This window comes from Vollenhovia emeryi, unplaced genomic scaffold, assembly GCF_000949405.1.
Source record: "Vollenhovia emeryi isolate VEMERY1.0 unplaced genomic scaffold, V.emery_V1.0 DF939192.1, whole genome shotgun sequence".
NCBI classification, from domain to species: Eukaryota; Metazoa; Arthropoda; class Insecta; order Hymenoptera; family Formicidae; genus Vollenhovia; species Vollenhovia emeryi.
The window spans coordinates 197,549-215,615 of NW_011967174.1; the positions used below are offsets into that span (position 1 = coordinate 197,549).

Consider the following 18,067-nt stretch of genomic DNA (forward strand, 5'->3'; position numbering starts at 1 on the left):
TTCCATAAAAGCTCTCTAGTTGTGTAAGATGTCTAGGTATAATAATACGATATTATAATTTATCATAAATATAAGTAATCAACTCACTTGAACGTTGATTCTTGATGAAGTACAATTGCAGTCGTTCCTTGAATGTGTTTTCGTTCACATAATACTCGACACGAACTCTGAAAGCAGACATACAACGATGTTAGTGTTAACTGGTTCCGCAAACTTTTCGTAGATGTTAACTGTAATGTTAACTAAACTTCGCGCAACTACATTCAATAACTTTCGACCATATTCAATAAGATTTCAATCGTATTCAACAATGTTAGTAAATTCTACAAATTTGTTTGTATGTAAAGTGTAGAACTTTTCCTAACACATGTCGCGAGTTCTTTTTAGTTTTTTGATAAACTTAATAACATTCTACAGCAATCTTCTATCATATCTGCTGTAGTATTTCTATATTAACATTTGTATTTACGAAAATGACATGTAATATCATGAGGGAATACACATACATTGATATTGATATAGGAAAACTTGTTGTAGGACCGGAACTATCTCAAGATCAAAGCATTGACAAGAAATGTCGCTATATTATTAGGTTCGCATGACTAATCAAACAGCGCAACAGTGTGCAGCGTATACGCCATTCAAATACTCATTATTGCTATCTACTCACTACTGTATTATATCCCACGAGTCATTTCCGTCCAATGTTATAGAGCAACATCTCTGTAAGATCCATTACAGAAATTGGTATACGTTGACTATAATGCAAATTACACGATGGCTCAACATGTAAATTGCTTTAAAAGTCTATTCTATGTACTTATATAATGTTTATCTACCTATCTGTCTATCTATCTATGCGTGAATTATAAATATGAAATTTAAAAGAATAAAATTATTTTCTGTCAATTGATCTCAAACGGTCCACACAAAGTTTAAATTAATCAGTAGCTATAAATATACATATTAAATTTCTCGTAACATTCGACAAATATATAAAATATATGTGTGTGTATATAGGAACAAAAATTAACTGCGTGACGATCAACACTATCTGCTCCGTTGTTAGAGCGAATGATTTATGGTACATTGTCGCGTGCGACGATTTCCTATAATATGTATCGTATATATTTGTCCAATATTACGAGAAATTTAATCTACACATGCTCATTTAGCTACTGATCAATTTAAATTGTACGTGCACGCCGTTTAAGATCTTGACAGGAAATAATTTTATTCTTACAAATTTCACATTTATAATTCATGCGCAAAAAAAATATAGGATAAAAGTAAAATATGACAATTATTTAAATCTAAAGTAAATATGAGATGTGTGATAATTAATACGTAAAGTTGTTTCATTTATTGATTTTATATCTCGTTAACGTCATCCCCATTCATTCTCACATTCGTGCATCCGAATTGGACCTTAGGTCAAGGAACGGAATCAGCAGCGTGCAACGACCGTCGTTATTGTTATTGTTAGTACTGCAGCGGGGCGAGCAGGCCGATTTTATTGGCCGGCTGTCATCTTGCGCGTTTGTTGGTGCACCACTGCAGTTCTTATTTTTAGCCACGGTAAATGCGTCGGCGTTGCGCCGAGAATAGCGTCGCGTGACGTCATCGGGCCGGCGTCGACAGGCGGTCTGTCGTATGCTATCGTTCCCAGTTGTTGAACTGGTTCTTTGACCCACATAACGTCACGAATGCCTGACCTAGGCTACCCCGTCCTCGGCGAACGCGGAAAGCTGATGGAAGAAACGATGCCGATCGGGACGGACAAACCAGTGTTTAGCTTTATGCATTATCATGAAAGAACAGGCTAACAAAGATTCATGAGTGCTGGCAGATTTTTTTACAATGATACAGTACCTGTATTATATTGAAAGTTAATTATTTGTTCTTTTTTTATAAAATCAACGGTGATTATGTAAAATAATTTTGATTAACAAAATTTTATGCATATTTTTACTCATTGTGAAGAGAATTTTAACGGTAATTAATTATACGAAAATTGAGTTATTCTATCACGATTGAATATCAGTTAAAACCTCTTATTCTAATTAGTGCCCTTTGTATATTTTTTATTACATAATACGAAATCACACGCGCAATAAGTCACACATCTATAGATAATAAAATGGCTTTTAAATATTTTAAGTACAGCAAACTAGCACATCTAATGTATGAGTAGTTTCGCAGGTAATTTTAGAAGAGGATAACAATTGACGAAATATAATAAAATTGTTAACAAATAAATATGTAAAAATAAATAAAATGGTTTTGCAATAGTCATTAAAAACGGTTTAATAAATAGCCATTACGTAATTGTGATTCAGTGACAATTGAAACAAAGGATTTCAATTTTGTTTGATTTAATTTGTTAGGCATTATAAATGATATTAAGAGCTTACGGCGCTGATAATATACAATTAAGTTTATTAATAAAATCTTGCTTTATGCATGAAAATTGCTTCCGTTGTAAATTGCGAAACAAACTCAAGTCTTCAGTCAAAGCTAATACAGCAAATCTTAATTTAACATATAACGAAAAGAATCAATTGAGAAATCTCAAACGCAAGCTTGAAAAACTAAAAAATGACAATGAAATATCGCAAAGATATTTTTTTCTTTAACATTTATGAGAATACTCATATTTCGCAAAATTATTTCACTTGAAATTCTCTTTAATTTATTAAAGTATTACATAACTGCATAACATATCCCCGAAGCTCATCGCAATTAGAAAAGAATAATTCTGAAAAAATTTTTAATTAACACCCATTATTCTTAAACAATTAATTATTTGTAAATAATAGAAACGTTGTTTACGGTCGAACGGGATCTTAGCTAATTCCAAATAACGAAGAAGACAGTGTTAAACTTAATTTACACGACTTTCGAGCTGCTTACTTTGCCTACGAAAGCTATAAAATTGTATCGGCAAAAAAATTAAAAAGTTTTCAATTCCTAATCCACAATTGGCATGCATTCAACGTTATTGACGCAAAAGGGATACCTATCATGTTGAACTAAATCTGAAAATCATCGAGTTTGAAAGATCTAATGGAAAGTGACATATATCAATGTGTGCCGCCAGTTTGGAAATTCCACGAAACATTGCGTGGGGTGATGCAATGAAAAATTGTCGAGTTTGAATGATTCGACAGGAATGCAAATCCTTCAAGCTCCACGGGAGCGACCATCGATTCTACGAGCGATACAAAGCGAAATGTATCAATATCACTCGAGTTTTGCACGCGGATATCGCCGCAGTCTCCGCGATGCGCGGTAATTTAACGCGATCGGCCGTGTAGACGAGAAAGCACGTTTAGTGGGCTGTGAGTAATGTCACTGACAAAATACGTGGGCCGATGCAACCGATGTTCCTGTTTCGAGGACACTCGAGCAAAAAGAACGCGTTTACGCTGATACAATTGCACTCGTAATTTTTGCAGATAAGTCCTGCTCGCAGTCAGATAAAAAACATTCTCTAACTGTATCGTGTAAGGCCGGGATGAGAATGGGGATGAAAATCAGATTTGAAATTAATCCTTGTACAAATTGAATCAACGCGGTCCGCATATGAGGTTTGTGACACACGAGATTTGTAACGAAATTCTATTAAGTTATTGTAGAAGAAGAAGAAACAGGATGATAGAATTTTTAATAAAAAGAAAATTTTGTTTGACTTAAAATATTAGCACTAAATCTTATCATCTTATTACTATGTTTTAGAAAAGTATCGCCGTTCGAAAAACAGACGTTCAAACTGAGGAGATTTATAAATTACAGTGTTGATAGCCGTCAATTAATCGCCATTTAGGATCGTCGTTTCGATGCAGCGACAAATCGAGAATGGAAACGACCTGCTGCATCGTCGGGAGATAATTGACAGCTTCATTACGACGCCGTTTCTAATTACATCGCATGGGGATGCGGTTCGCAGAGATCGTCAGCGATTTCCAATTGAAATTGCGTTCGGGGAATCACGAGGTGACATTTGCGAGCCGCATCAGACTTCCCACTGCGGATGCACAGTAAAACCAATGCAACTCAGCTCATTGAAGGGATCGATGGAGACTAAGAACAGTAAATCTGTTTCCTAAATCGATCTATTATAATATTTGTTAATATTTGATTTTTATGTTTTATATATACAAGTTTGAAAAATAATGTACTGTACGTTAATATAAATATTTAATTCTATTGTATAGATTAGAAGTTTTACTATTAGTTATCATAGTAAATAACTTAATGAGTAATATTAACAATATAATAAAATACAAAGAAATTCAATCTTATAATAAGAGATCTATTTAATTCTGAGTTCTTAATTAATTAAAATAATGATAACAATTATTCTTTTACGCAATTTGTTAGAAAGAATTTGATTCGTAATTAAACTATATAACAATCACTCTCTGATTGTGAGATTCGAAATGTTCAAAATTCTGGCAATAAAATTATTCGAGAGGTTTCTCTCCAATGAACAAACAGTCAAAGTAAAAAATCTATAGTATTAAAACAGATTTTATTCAATGATTCTCCATTTAATCATCATTTGTCAAAACATTCTTGAAAAGATATTACCTTGCGGGTTATCTCGATAAGTATTTTACTACCAAAATATTTTATCACGTCAACTTATAATATTTAAAGTTATTATAATTGCAATTATATTGTTATGGATTACAAGGGTTTCTTCCGAAAATCTAATTATATCAAATTTAATCTAATTATTAAACTCAATCATATTGTATCTAATTATTCGTAAATTAAACTGAAACAACTATCAAATATCGGATACACCAAACAAGAATAAATTTCACATGCAAGTTGGATTATATCTGAATGTGATTTATATAAACTATTATTGTTAATAATTTTCTAAATATATGTATCCAATTATATCGATGTAAAAAATGGTTAAATGAACAATTTGGTTCCGTTAAATTATACCTATAATTATTTCTCTACTGAATTGTATATTAATATGTGTTGACAACAAAGCAATTTTCGTGCACGATCAAAGAGAACAACGGCTAGCTTAAACGGAGCGAAATATTTTCATTTTAATGAAACATATGTCTATACTGCCTGGATTGGGTTACCACTAGAAGGTCAATTCGCAGTAACGAGTTTCGGAAAGTATAGCGTCGACTTTTATGAACTTTCCGGCTCCCGCAAAATGTACCTGCATTACGCCGTAGTAATAGGATATAAATTTATTATTAAACTTTTTTAGCACAAGTCGTAGTCACATTAGCTTTACTATCAATCATTTAATGAAGAAATGCTAAATATAAAGAAACAAGTTTCATCCATGAAATATCCACGTTTGAATTATTGCATTAATAAAAGTGAACAAAAAAATAATTAACATTTTTAATAATATCTCAATAGAAGTAACAAAAAAATTCTAAAATCATTACTTAAATTACAAAATGCTTAAATATTTATTTTACTTTTTCTATATATCTGTTACCTAAAATAATTTTTCTAAAAAAGAATATTTCTCTTCGTGGGAAGAAATGGAAAAATCTCATTATATGTGTTTCAATCATGTAATATCTAATTATATCTCACGAGATCTCATTTAAGAAATCATCAGATCTTCAAAGATTTTACATTTTCCTTGAATGTTCGAGGTTATCTATTGCGATCTAACTAAATCTAATTAATGTCCCATTAGGACATTTCTCAATATCCCTATTAGGACAGATCTCAATAGATAATGACATTGAATATTCAATAAAAGTGTCAGATCTCTGAAGATCTGGTAATTTTAGAATTGGACTTAATTAGATATCACATGACTAACAATAAGTCATACACATATGTAATAAGATATTTCCATTTTTCCAGGTTTCCTTCCATCTTCTTACATATTATTGTATACAAATTACAATTACCTCAAATTTTTTTATCCCTGAATTTCAGTTTTTTTTAGTTACTTAACTTCTTACAATTACTTTTACAAGCGTTTATATTTTTCACCGTATTGCGAATTTTTTGCTGAAACGAATATCAATAAGAATTAGAAACGTAAAAGCCATTTAGGACCTAGCACAAGTGTAAGTAGCCAATTAAATTACTAAGTGAATCCCGTCACGGATTGAGGGAGATCCCAGATTCGAATCCTGAGTGAGGCAATATTTTTCACAATAAGAATTTGAAATTCAGTACGGGGAGGGAGATTAGTGTAATAAATGCTAAGTATAGCATTTAAAATAATTTGTCAAATCGTTCAGCGATTTTATAACACGTGAATTCACTGACGGTAATGATTCCACCTAATAAAAACACACCTGCGTTATATGTCCGGTATTTAACGACGCGCAGGACAGGTTGGAAAAAATACGGTATATGGATTCACTTAGTAATTTAATTGGCCACCTCCACCTGTGCCAGGTCCTAAATGGCTTTTACGTTTCTAATTGATTTATATCTTAAAAGGACCTAGTTAAAATTTAGTTGAACATCAATAAACTTGTGTGTGTATGTGTGCGTGTGTGTGAATATTAACGTCAAGTATCTGCAAATTATACGTACAGTCTTATTCATTAATACCTGGACCTGCAATTTAATTATCATTTTTCTCATCTATACAAATCACTGAATTTCAGACTGTATCTATGTACTATCGTGAACTACACCTTGAAACTCATCGGTGTATAGATGAGAATAGAGATTATGAAAATGTAAATCCTAGTAAAACTGAGGTCCAGGCATTAATAAATAAAACTGTACATAGTGCACATACCTAAATCTTATTTAAATAAAATATATATTAATAATATTTAAATATATTTACGTGATGGACACATACATTTTATGTACTAATTATATTTAGTTTTATTCTAAATATTATATGTTATACGAGACGTACTAATTTCTACAAGAGCGTCCAAAAATCCAGTAGCGTTTTCTTTATTAATTATCCTTGAGTTATTATTAGCCTTAATTTCGTATGTATCAATAAAGTATTTGACGTGGAATAAGCTATAATTATCGGTTGATTAAACCTTTAATAAAGAACAAGAGGCACATAAGCAATTCCGGTCTTCTGCCTCTCAATGGAGTCATATACTCAATCGATGTGAAAGAGTCGTTATTTTCTATTAAGACCATTAAAAATAAAATTTTATTAAGACCTTTATATAAAACTTTATCGTTATTGTTTTTCTTAAATTACACAATAATCTAATACAATTTAACAACATTAGATCACAATTATGTTATAATAGAATAGTTTATATTTAAAGTCATAAAATAATAATTGTGATCTAAAATGTTGGTACTAAAATTTTTTAATAATTTGTTAAGAAATAATGTGTTATTTTCAAAGTTTAGTTATTATATTATTAAATTATTGTATCAATATATTTTATATTACTGTAAAAAATTGCGTTTCTTATCACATCTTCATTAATAATAATCTAAATCTATTTTTTCATATTTCAGAATTTCTTGTTAAATCACGAAAAAGGAAGCTTCAGAAAGAATCTGCTTCTCCATTTATTTTAAGAAATTATGTATGATCGTTCCAAGACACTCCACCAATTTCTGTTTGAAGTAAGTTTTGGAGAGGAGAATTGTCTTATCCGTGTGAAAATGAATATCATAACTTTGACTGGAGATATCGAGCAATTCTTTCGGGCAATTTGTAAAGGCACGAGCAATCGTTTCTCATCGTTGCCCAAATCCGCCGCATCCACAAGGCGTTCGAATGTAGACGCCCATGTAAAATTGACAGGATATAGACTAACAAATTGAGTGCTTAACGGATAACTCAACGCCGTAAATAGTTGCTCTCTTTCAAAACAATTCTGAACTTCGACTTTTCCGCAACATCGCCATGTGATTTATTTATTGATGCATTTCGTCGATAAGTTGGTCAGAACTTTCATTGCTCGAATGATTAAATAATTGAAAGCTATAAATGTTCACAAGCACGTCAATTATCTTTACACATTACAATCAATTTCTTTACACATATCTTCATAATGTAACAAACATTTGCGTGGTAAACACAAAAGTTGTATTTTTTTAAAAAGCTAACTAATAAAACCTTAAACATGAGAGAAAAAACAGTTGTTAACAGTAATAAAAAAATTTAATCCAAAGCAATTTTAATGAATAAAATAACTATGAAACTATTAATATATGTAAAATAACTGTACAAGGAAATATCACTTTCTCAGCGATTTTTGATAGAATTTGCAAGGTGCATATTAAATGCAGATAAAACTGCACTAGGTTAATCCTCAGTTTATGACATAAATCTTATTATATTGAATTCTATTCCATAGGATTATTTCAAGTAAGTAATATTTAATATCTTATGAATATGCACTTGCAGGTTCACTTTATTAACCATGTACACAGAATATGTTTACTGATTTCATTGAATTTCATTTGATTTTGTTATTAACATGAATTGAGTTTTCCTAAAAAGTCAAGGAGGAGCAAGTCTATTTCTCAAATTAATGTTACATATTAAGATTTAAATATCTTTTTGGAAGTAAAGTTCGCGCATAAAACGAAAAAAAAAGCAAATTGCATTCCGGAGTTCAAATCAAAATGAGTAGTACATCATTCCAAGCTATCTGACGATCTGACGGTGATAAATGCGTTTTTATTGACAGAAACATGGGCGACTCGTATTTGTTTTTCAAGTACGCACCTATAAATATTATATAATTTGTAGGCAGACAGATTTGTCTGCTACTGTTACGATTTATGCCACCTCGTTAATCGCTTCTATTCCATATTGATATCGACTGCGTGGAAACGAACAACGCGTATCGCATATTGATAATAAAAGCATGGGAAATCTATGTTTATGATATTTTGAATAATTTACGAAAATACTAATGAGAGAGCAAAGAGAATACCCATGAACATTATGCTATTGTGTTTCGTGAAATCGAAATATCATCACTTGATACGTTATTAATTGTGTACAAATAATTTTAGTTAATAACTAGATTACACTCGAGCCCATTTGTTAAATAGGTTATACAGAGATATGTAATAACTGATTGCACATTTGCGAATTGATTAATTGAACCTTGATATATAGCTGAATGCGTGATTTCTCTCTCCTCTTTCGCCGAAAGCCATATAATATGTTTCCGAAATATAAAATTTTACATAGAAATTTGTATCAATCTCTCCTTAATATAAAATATACACAACTTGGTCTACTAACGTCGTTTCAAAACTTATACATTATCAATTATTTACATTTCAAGATTTATAATTATTATGAACATATATTCGAGCATATATTACATTTTTTATTTCATTATTTATAAATATTAATTAATGCTTACAGGCATTATAAAATATCACGCGAGTCATCGAGAAGAAATTGATTTACGTATTTATGAGATGTAAATCAGCAACGCGCAAATTGATTTACTAATTTCCACTAAAATCTATCGACGTATTTACTTTGACAGAAAGTTTACTTACTCAATATATTTCGTATATTGCTTTCTGTTTAAATAAATTATTAGACAGCTTTACCCTCCGAAATTATATCATGGAGAAATCATGTGTCGCTTCTCGCATCAGACACGCAAAGTTTGTGAAGAGCTTATAGGACTCACGCGAAAAGAAAAATTATAAATTATTCGGCAGTGTTTTTCTCTGATGCAAAATCTTTGACGAATAATTGAAAACAGCCGGATAAACGCAAATGCAGTTTTTGATCAAAACTGATATGTCAACAACGTACAAAAGCATTCGGTGAAATGGCTATTTTCAACGTTGATAAAATGTCTCCTTTTGCCACAATCCACTCGAAATTAAATAAAGTGGAAGCTTGCCCGTTATTTTTTCTCTTTTTCTATTTCAACAGGAACAATTCATGTTAAAGTTTTTCACGGCACAAAAGTATAGTTGTGATTGTTCAATAATAAATAAATAAATAATAAAAAGGCTAAGAGCAAATCATATGGTTTACAAGTTTGTATATATTATTTACTTTTCCGTATATTAGTCAGCTTTTGTAAAATCAAACTAAACGATTCATTTTAACATTATATCAATTATACATTAAGTTTTCAGCAAGTAAAATAAACATGTCTTTTATTTCACTATTTCTTCAGTTCCTTAATTTATCGGTTTTTAATCTTGTTATTTTACTAATTTTACAAATTAGTAAATTTTTGACAGATAAATTTTATAATGAGAAAGTAATTCGATGCACGCTATCCACTTTCAACATACCGCTCTTCGTGATTAGAGCGTACATCAATCCATATCATGAACGTAATTTGCGTAATATCGCCGAGAATTCCGTCAGCTTGAAATAATTCATATGGATGTAAAGAGAGATAAGCTCAATCTAAGTGGAAGGCACTCGGACAGTAACGTTAATCTTTTAAGCCAAAGATACGTAGCTTTTAGTCCTGCGTTAGAATTGTTCGTCATCTGTAATCGAAATATTACCGATCTATATATCTCATTTGTCTATAATTATATAGCAACCTGCCTTCCCGCACCGCAAATAGAACTACGACGCCGGTCGCCGTGTAAAAATACCCGGCAACCTTGCACTCCATTGACCGCTTTATTACCGTAATATGTCATAACGTATTTTCATGTACATGAGCACGGCCTTAACTCGTATATGTATCCTTCAAAACTGGAAACTAGATGAAACAAAGTGTACCTTAGTTCACAATAGTTCACGTACGTACGATGGTCTGTGCTAGATTCCAGAAACTGCTTAGGTGCTACTTTATATAGCAGTTACAAACTGAAAACTCCTTTTGTTCGGTCATGCTTCAATTCACAATACGTCTTGTGCCCGATTAGGTATCAAAAATAGATTTAACAAGAATCAAAGTAAAAAGTGTGGCCAAAATGTATGTCACATAACAAGACTTTTATCAAAGATTTGATTTTCCATAAACTAAAATATTACATAATATAGATTAGATCGGGTAATAATTATGTAATCTTCAAATAATCAGCAGAAACCAAGAAAAGTGTATGATTCTCTCGATAATATAATACAAATACTCTCTTTAAAATAAAAAATATGTAAATGTATAAATGTACTCGAGTGTCCTTTTTTACCGTGATTGTTAGTATGAAATGAATTATCGAGAGTATGTATATCTTTTCTCTTTTTTTTACATATAAATGCGCAGCATAAGATGTGTATAAATAAAGAAAAATAATTGTAATACTAAAGATATATCTTTTAGGCAGAAATTTGTTGTCTAGGACATCTGTCTATAGGCACATGCCTATAGACAAATTAATACTTAGAGAATGTTAATTTTACGAACACTCATTAGAATCGAATAATTTCAAAACTTGTTCATTATTCTAGAATACTCGTATAATATTATCTTCTCCAATTTCTTCTTCAATTTCTCCTTCAATTTCTTTGGCATAAAAAAATGTATTTATAGCTATTTTCCTATCCTGAGGTATCTCTAATGCCCTCGCAGATAGATTTTCGACATTTTTGTTTAATAAAAAATGATGAGAAAAGGGGAGATTACCGAATATTGCGGGATTTACTAAAGCCCAGGCTGCACATAATGATCGTATCAACTTCAAAGGGAGATTCTTTTAGGGTTAGGGATTGTCACTAATCCTTATATACTTTATCTGGTACTTTCCATATAGAGCTCAATTTTTGGCTATTTATCACGTAGCATGCATGTCACGGAAGAAAAATAGTTGGGAATGAGTATTTATGTATTTGTGATTAAACAAAGCTTTTTATATGATTAAAATTACATTGTACCGTATTCATGTTAAATGTATCGAAAGTTCATGAAAGTGACATGTAGTTTGGCATTAAAAATATGTACAAATGCTATTTTTTATTAATATTTATCAATAATCAATTAAAATTAAATCATGTCATTACACGGAGCTTATATAATAGTTTAATTTAAATTATTCTTAATAGACTAATTCGATACTTGGTTTTCATTAAACACCTTAAATATGTAACAGCAAATATTACTCACGATGCATTAAGAATTAATTATTTAAATACAAAATGTCACATTACAATATGTTTAATAAAATATATTTATCCTATTATTTCCAGTATTCCACGATAACAATGTATACATGTATTCTGATGTTTTAAATCTTAATAAAAAAATAACGTAAATTTAAAATTGCTACTTGTGTATCAAAATACTCATTAGTGTAATTATCACTTCTTACTTAAACTGCTACACGTCTATAAGAAAAATCTATTTTTATATCTTTTTTTCTGGTTGTCCTAATGAACAGTCGTATATGTGAATCGTGCGGATTACAAGATACCGAAATGGTGTCATCCGATACGCGAGGAGAGCAGTTCTCGCTCGTGAAAATATACGTTCTAGCTGAAACGGGGTAAGAGCGAAAAATAAGCATGCTCGAAATAAAACCATGTATGTTTTGCAGTATTCATTCCGATATAGGTAATAGTCCAGTTACGGTGTTCTCTCCATGTATTCAGTTATTGTGGTATTGTGCGTTACAAATCGCCGGTCGCCGAGCGAGAATAAAATTCCATCGATACTTATTGCTTTTGAATCAATCGCAAAATCCAATCAAGCGAGCTGCAGTTGTTTGCCAGTACGAGACTCTAATTAGCCACCATAATAATTAATCACTCGACAGGAAAGCAGTAATTAAGTAATGGACCGAGTACACTTACTTATAGGCCATGAGTTTCGCAAGTGATTGAACTCTACTAATTCCCGCCGGCACTGCAGACTCGATATAATTAATTATCAGTAGTCTCTCTAGACGAATAAACCGCCAAGCAATTGCTAAAAAGTAAGTCCTAAAAAACTTATTCTACGCAAGGGGGTAATGGCGCTAGAGAAACTTTATGTACAAAGACGCTTATTGATAAAACCATTTCGACAGCATCAAATGTAATCAACTTTACACATGATACTACATCAAGATGTCGAAAAATGTTTAATATTGCGTGAAATATCGCGCAATAATTTTTCTCAACGTTGTTAACATTACACAAAGATTCATAAATTTTATTCTTTTATTTTTATTAATTGTCGAAAATTTCAAGTGTACTTAGTCATCTAATTTCTTAATTACAGCGTTACATTTTATTGTCATACACTGAGAAAAAAGTCTTCGAAAATTTATTTGTAGCATACGACGTTTATTTCACTGAAATAAACACTATTTGTGGCATATAATGTTTATTTCAGTGAAATATACATTATATGCCACAAATAAATTTTCAAAGACTTTTCTCAGTGTAGTAATACTCTCCGTAATTATAAATATAGATACTAATTAACTCATATATATTTTAGACTACACCCTTCTGTTATTAACAAAAGTATGTTTCTACACACCGAAATTTCGAAAACATACATATATTACAAAATTTGTTAACTGAAACAATATTAAAAGCAAATTTAAAACACTGTATAATAATTAACTAATTTTCGAAATGTGAACAAATTGCATTTGCTTTGTACTCCACGAACAATTTCCACGTATCTCAAATTTCATCTTGCGCGGTGAATCTCAAAAACATTATTATAACGTAATATCTACTCTATCGCGTGTGTACGCGTTTTCTTTTAAAGTGTTCTTAAAGTTATGCAACGTAACAATTTAGAATATGCGCGCGCTTCAATATCCGACCATGTTCCATTAAATGGATATTACTAGAACAACGCAAGTTGTTCCTGCACACACTCTTTAGTGTCGAAATAGCCGGAGGTGTTTACAGTTATCTTTCTCCTAGCATTGCGACAATTGCAGAACGACGAAGAACGATCTCGATTTGTATAATATCACGCATAAGCGTTTCGTAAATGTCACGCGCGCATGAAATTGCGTATTTCATCGTTATCTTTCTTCCCGTTTTCAACTCTCTTGATGGCGCGTGTTTATAAATAATTTAGGGGCCTGAGAGAGAGAGAGGACGACGTAAGTACGCGTAAGCGCCGTGACGACATATGGCGCAGTAATTAAGATAATATGATTTGCATTATGGGACACGCCGAGGGAGTGCCCTTGGGTTGACATGCTGGTCATGATACACGAATGTTAAATTAGTTCCAAGCTAATTGTGTGTATCCAGGAGTATTCTGACAACAGAAAGTCGACTTTAAAAAGTATCAAGGAGCTTCCCAGCCATTAAAAGAAGAAGAGTGTTATAAAACTTGGTCCGTTTTAAGGTAACGCATTTTTAATTTCATTTAGATAAAATTAATTATTCAGAAAATACTAAAAGCAACACTCTTATGTACATACCTTATGTTCCAAAAAGAAAAATTATCAAGAACGATATTATATGCATTTAATAAAAAAACATAGTTGCGGTCAATAAGAAAAACATACTTTCAATTCAAAGACAATGTGATTGTTCCATAATTTTTAATTATATTTTATCAGGAATGTAAGAATAATTCTGGATATTTTTAGAAGATTGCAATTATACGTAGTTAATATTGGGATTAAATATATAATATAATAAAGTTAGATAGGAAACTACATATTATAATCAACACTGTTTTCAGCTTTTCCCACCTAAATTTCTCAGACGTAAAAACAAAATTTTTAATCTGACGTATGGAGAATTTTCTTCTACGTAACAGTATCAAACACGTGTATTAAAAATCACCATCCGGCAATTCTCTCGAAAAAGTAATTCAAAATACCTGCATCAGCACAGTTGCACAGTTAAAAATATTAAATTTACAACTTTGTCATGACATATAATCACAAAACTATTGTACTTTCCCTCTTTTATAATTCCATCTCTAAAACAAGACAAAAAATTAAAGTTAAATTATAAAAACGTTTTTTTCACAATAAAAACGCATTGTAAAAAATTTTTATATAAATTACTATTACAGTGAATAATATTAGGACCACATATTAAAGGTGTATATTTACATAATCAATAACTGTATATACCTTGCAGGTAAAATTTATTATCTTATATAACAAGTAAACAGCTTGTTTTCAAAGTTGTAATTTTTCAATTTTCTGAAATTTTTATTTACACAAGAAGAGTGAAAAAATCAATTTCTGTAAATTGCTATCTTATTATATATGTAATTTTATATACGTTGTTCACAGTGTGTGCGGCATAATAACCGCCATTTTTCTGCTCGTGAGCGTTTCTTCTAAAATCTCTTGCAATACTAACGCGGTTATATTCCTCGCTTTTATTCGCGGTGTGGATGGATCGCAGAATTTTGGTTTACAAGACCCCGGAGAAGCGCTCATAAAACATTCGCTCCCACGATGACATTTAAAAATCATGACACCGAGGAGAAAATACTCTGTTTGGTAAGGAGATAAACGGATATTCTGTTATGATGTTGACATCGATACAATAATGGATCAATTTTTATGATAATCGCGACCATTATTTTATACCAAAAGCAATCCACGATTTATTTCAGCTCTAAAATCGTACAGACGCAATAACGCGAATAAGCTATTGGAAAAATCACATTTTCATTCATTTAGAAGAGGTCGTAACATTAAGTTATATAATCGTTTTCAAGAATTATATTATAAAGACAGTTATGTATATAACAAGATTAATATCTATTAAATTATAATAAGATATTTGTTATTTAACACTAAGTAGATAAATTGCGAATATAAACGTCGCACTTTATAAGCAAATTTTAATAATCTAGTTTTTTATTTACTCGTTTTTATTAGCAAAATTTTAAACTTCACGTTAAAGTTTCCCATTATCAAATTTTTAATTATATTTTTAAAACTTCGTTAAACACTTGCATGCAGAAATTTCACTGCCCGTTTCGCGGAGCGAGAGTGGAACAATTACGATGTGCTTTGCGAAGTCGTCGATCGACGGAAATGCGACTACCTGGGCGTGGACATGTATCGTGCAGTTTGTTACGACAGCGGCGGATTTTCGAGACACGATACGGAACTTCGCAACAGGGCTGTATCAAGCTGTAAAGTCGTAAACGTGGCCAGATCGAAATGAACAGTCGTATGGGAGGGTACGATGTGACAATGCCTTCCTCGAGGTCGGCAATATCGATTTGTAAACCACCGACATTGTTACACTACCCCCTAGTCTGAAGCGGATACAGTGTAGACACATAAATGCTTCCCACTTTGCTGTGATTTCTCATACGTGTATGTGATCGCATAAATGTCCGATCGAATCCATTTGTGGGAAGGTCTTTCTACGAGTATGTCATGAACAAACTGTAACTGCAACTGTACCGGCACAATTTAATAAACGTAACGTTAAAAACCGAGAGAGAACGGCTTTTCCTTTCTCGCACAAAGTCGCACACATGAATTCGCGCAACATTAACTGCATGATGTGATTGCTCGTTCTTTCCACGGCAACTTGACAAATCGACTTTCGCGGTGTCTCCTCTCGCGCTATGTGGCAAGAATTCCGGGACGTGGATAGCCGAGAGTTCGACGAGGGAAAAAGAGAACCGAGGTGGTCTCGGTAATTGAGCGAAGGGATTTAGACGTCACGCGTCACTCGCACGCTTAGGGCTGAAAGAAGAAACTTCCAACCTCACGATTACGTCAAAAGATTGTTCGATTGCTCATAAACCCGTCGGGACTCTCGTTTCTCATGCATTCTATCAGCTATATGAGTGCGGAAAAAAAACGGAGCGTCCGCGTACTTCGCGCAAATTCGATTCTTACGAGCAGTAGAAAAAAGTCCCCTATTATGACATAGGCTCCTAATATGAGACAGCGGAGTTTCTGCCAAATTAATAGGCATCGTCTGTTGGTTCCGCCGTGAATTTGGTGCCGTTGAAGTGAAATCTGTTTAGGGGAAAATTGATTGTTAAATCGTGTAATCGTCACAAAAAAAGATTTGTGATTGAATTTGGACGTTGAAAACCTACTGGCTCACATTAGAATCATATCTCATAATAGAGAACTTTCCTTTATGTTTTACAATCAACATGTTTCCTGTTTGAAAGATCACTTTTACATTTTGAAGCGGGAAACAGTTAATCTTTAATGCTTACTTTTTACGTGCAGTTCAAAATCAGATTAACAATCTTTTAATTGAAAATGTGCGGTAAAGGTATATAAATCTGAGTGCTTCGATCAAGTTGCTCATTGCCAGTGTAATCGACTATCGGCGAAGTTCGAAGGAACGCGCAAGTGTTGCTTCTGTGTTGCGTCGATTGTCCGCAGTAATCGCAGTGGTTCAAGTATTATCTGATCAGACAGGTCCGAGTGTATGATCCGCCAAAACCTATTTCCCGTAGGTGCTATAATTCGATTCGGTGCCGCTGTGCGAGTTACCGCTACTTCTCTCCCCGGTGACTTTTTTCTACGCTACCGCGTCACGTCTCTTCCCTCCTTTCTCTTTTCTCGAGCATCGCCGTGAGGTCCTATAACCCTCTTGAGATCCGTTCGGGAGAGATAGGCGGGGGACAAGCGGAGGGAAAGCGAAATATAACTGAAGAACTGGGAGAGAGCGCCAAGGAGTACAAAAGTTTTCGATTAGACTTTCGCGCGAGCTCAGGACGGCTCTCGTGCACAATGAGGAAACTGTATAATGAGCACCCAGTGAATGTCCACTTCTATTCTGTTTCTTTCTTTTTTCTTTACAGCACACAATGCAGTACACACACGTCATATTCGAGGAATTGCTCGAGGATTTCATCGCCAAGTTTTCGCGCTATTCCTTCATATCTCAGAGCCGGATTCACTCATTATAATCCCGTCCGTTGCAGGCCGTTACATGTTCCAGTTTCAAACGAAGGATTTTGCACGGAAATGTTTTCAGTCAAACATGCATAAATACTATATGATCGTAACTAAACGAATTTAACATGATTATGAATATTCTCTCGGCAATACATCCAGCTGTTAATAAAACAATATGTTAACAACAAAAATAAATTTTACGCAGCTCATTAAAATATAAATTAAGAAATCACAGATAGAATGTTACTATTTCATAAAATGTTAGTGCAATAATGTTATTGTGTAGAGAAAGATGAAATGTAACATGGTTTATACATGCCCTCATCGTAATAACGTAGATACTTGATTTCAAAGGGAG

General features: G+C 32.5%; 1 protein-coding gene across 8 annotated transcripts in view; it reads right to left on the reverse strand.

Moving 5' to 3' along the window:
- Positions 1-18,067, reverse strand: part of LOC105562244 (potassium channel subfamily T member 2) — a 137,031-nt gene that overhangs the window by 43,053 nt on the left and 75,911 nt on the right. For all 8 annotated transcript variants that reach the window (XM_012012922.1, XM_012012927.1, XM_012012925.1 and 5 more), the window contains one exon: positions 88-167. In XM_012012922.1, coding sequence (XP_011868312.1) covers positions 88-167 — 80 coding nt within the window. The remainder of the gene's footprint in view (positions 1-87; positions 168-18,067) is intronic.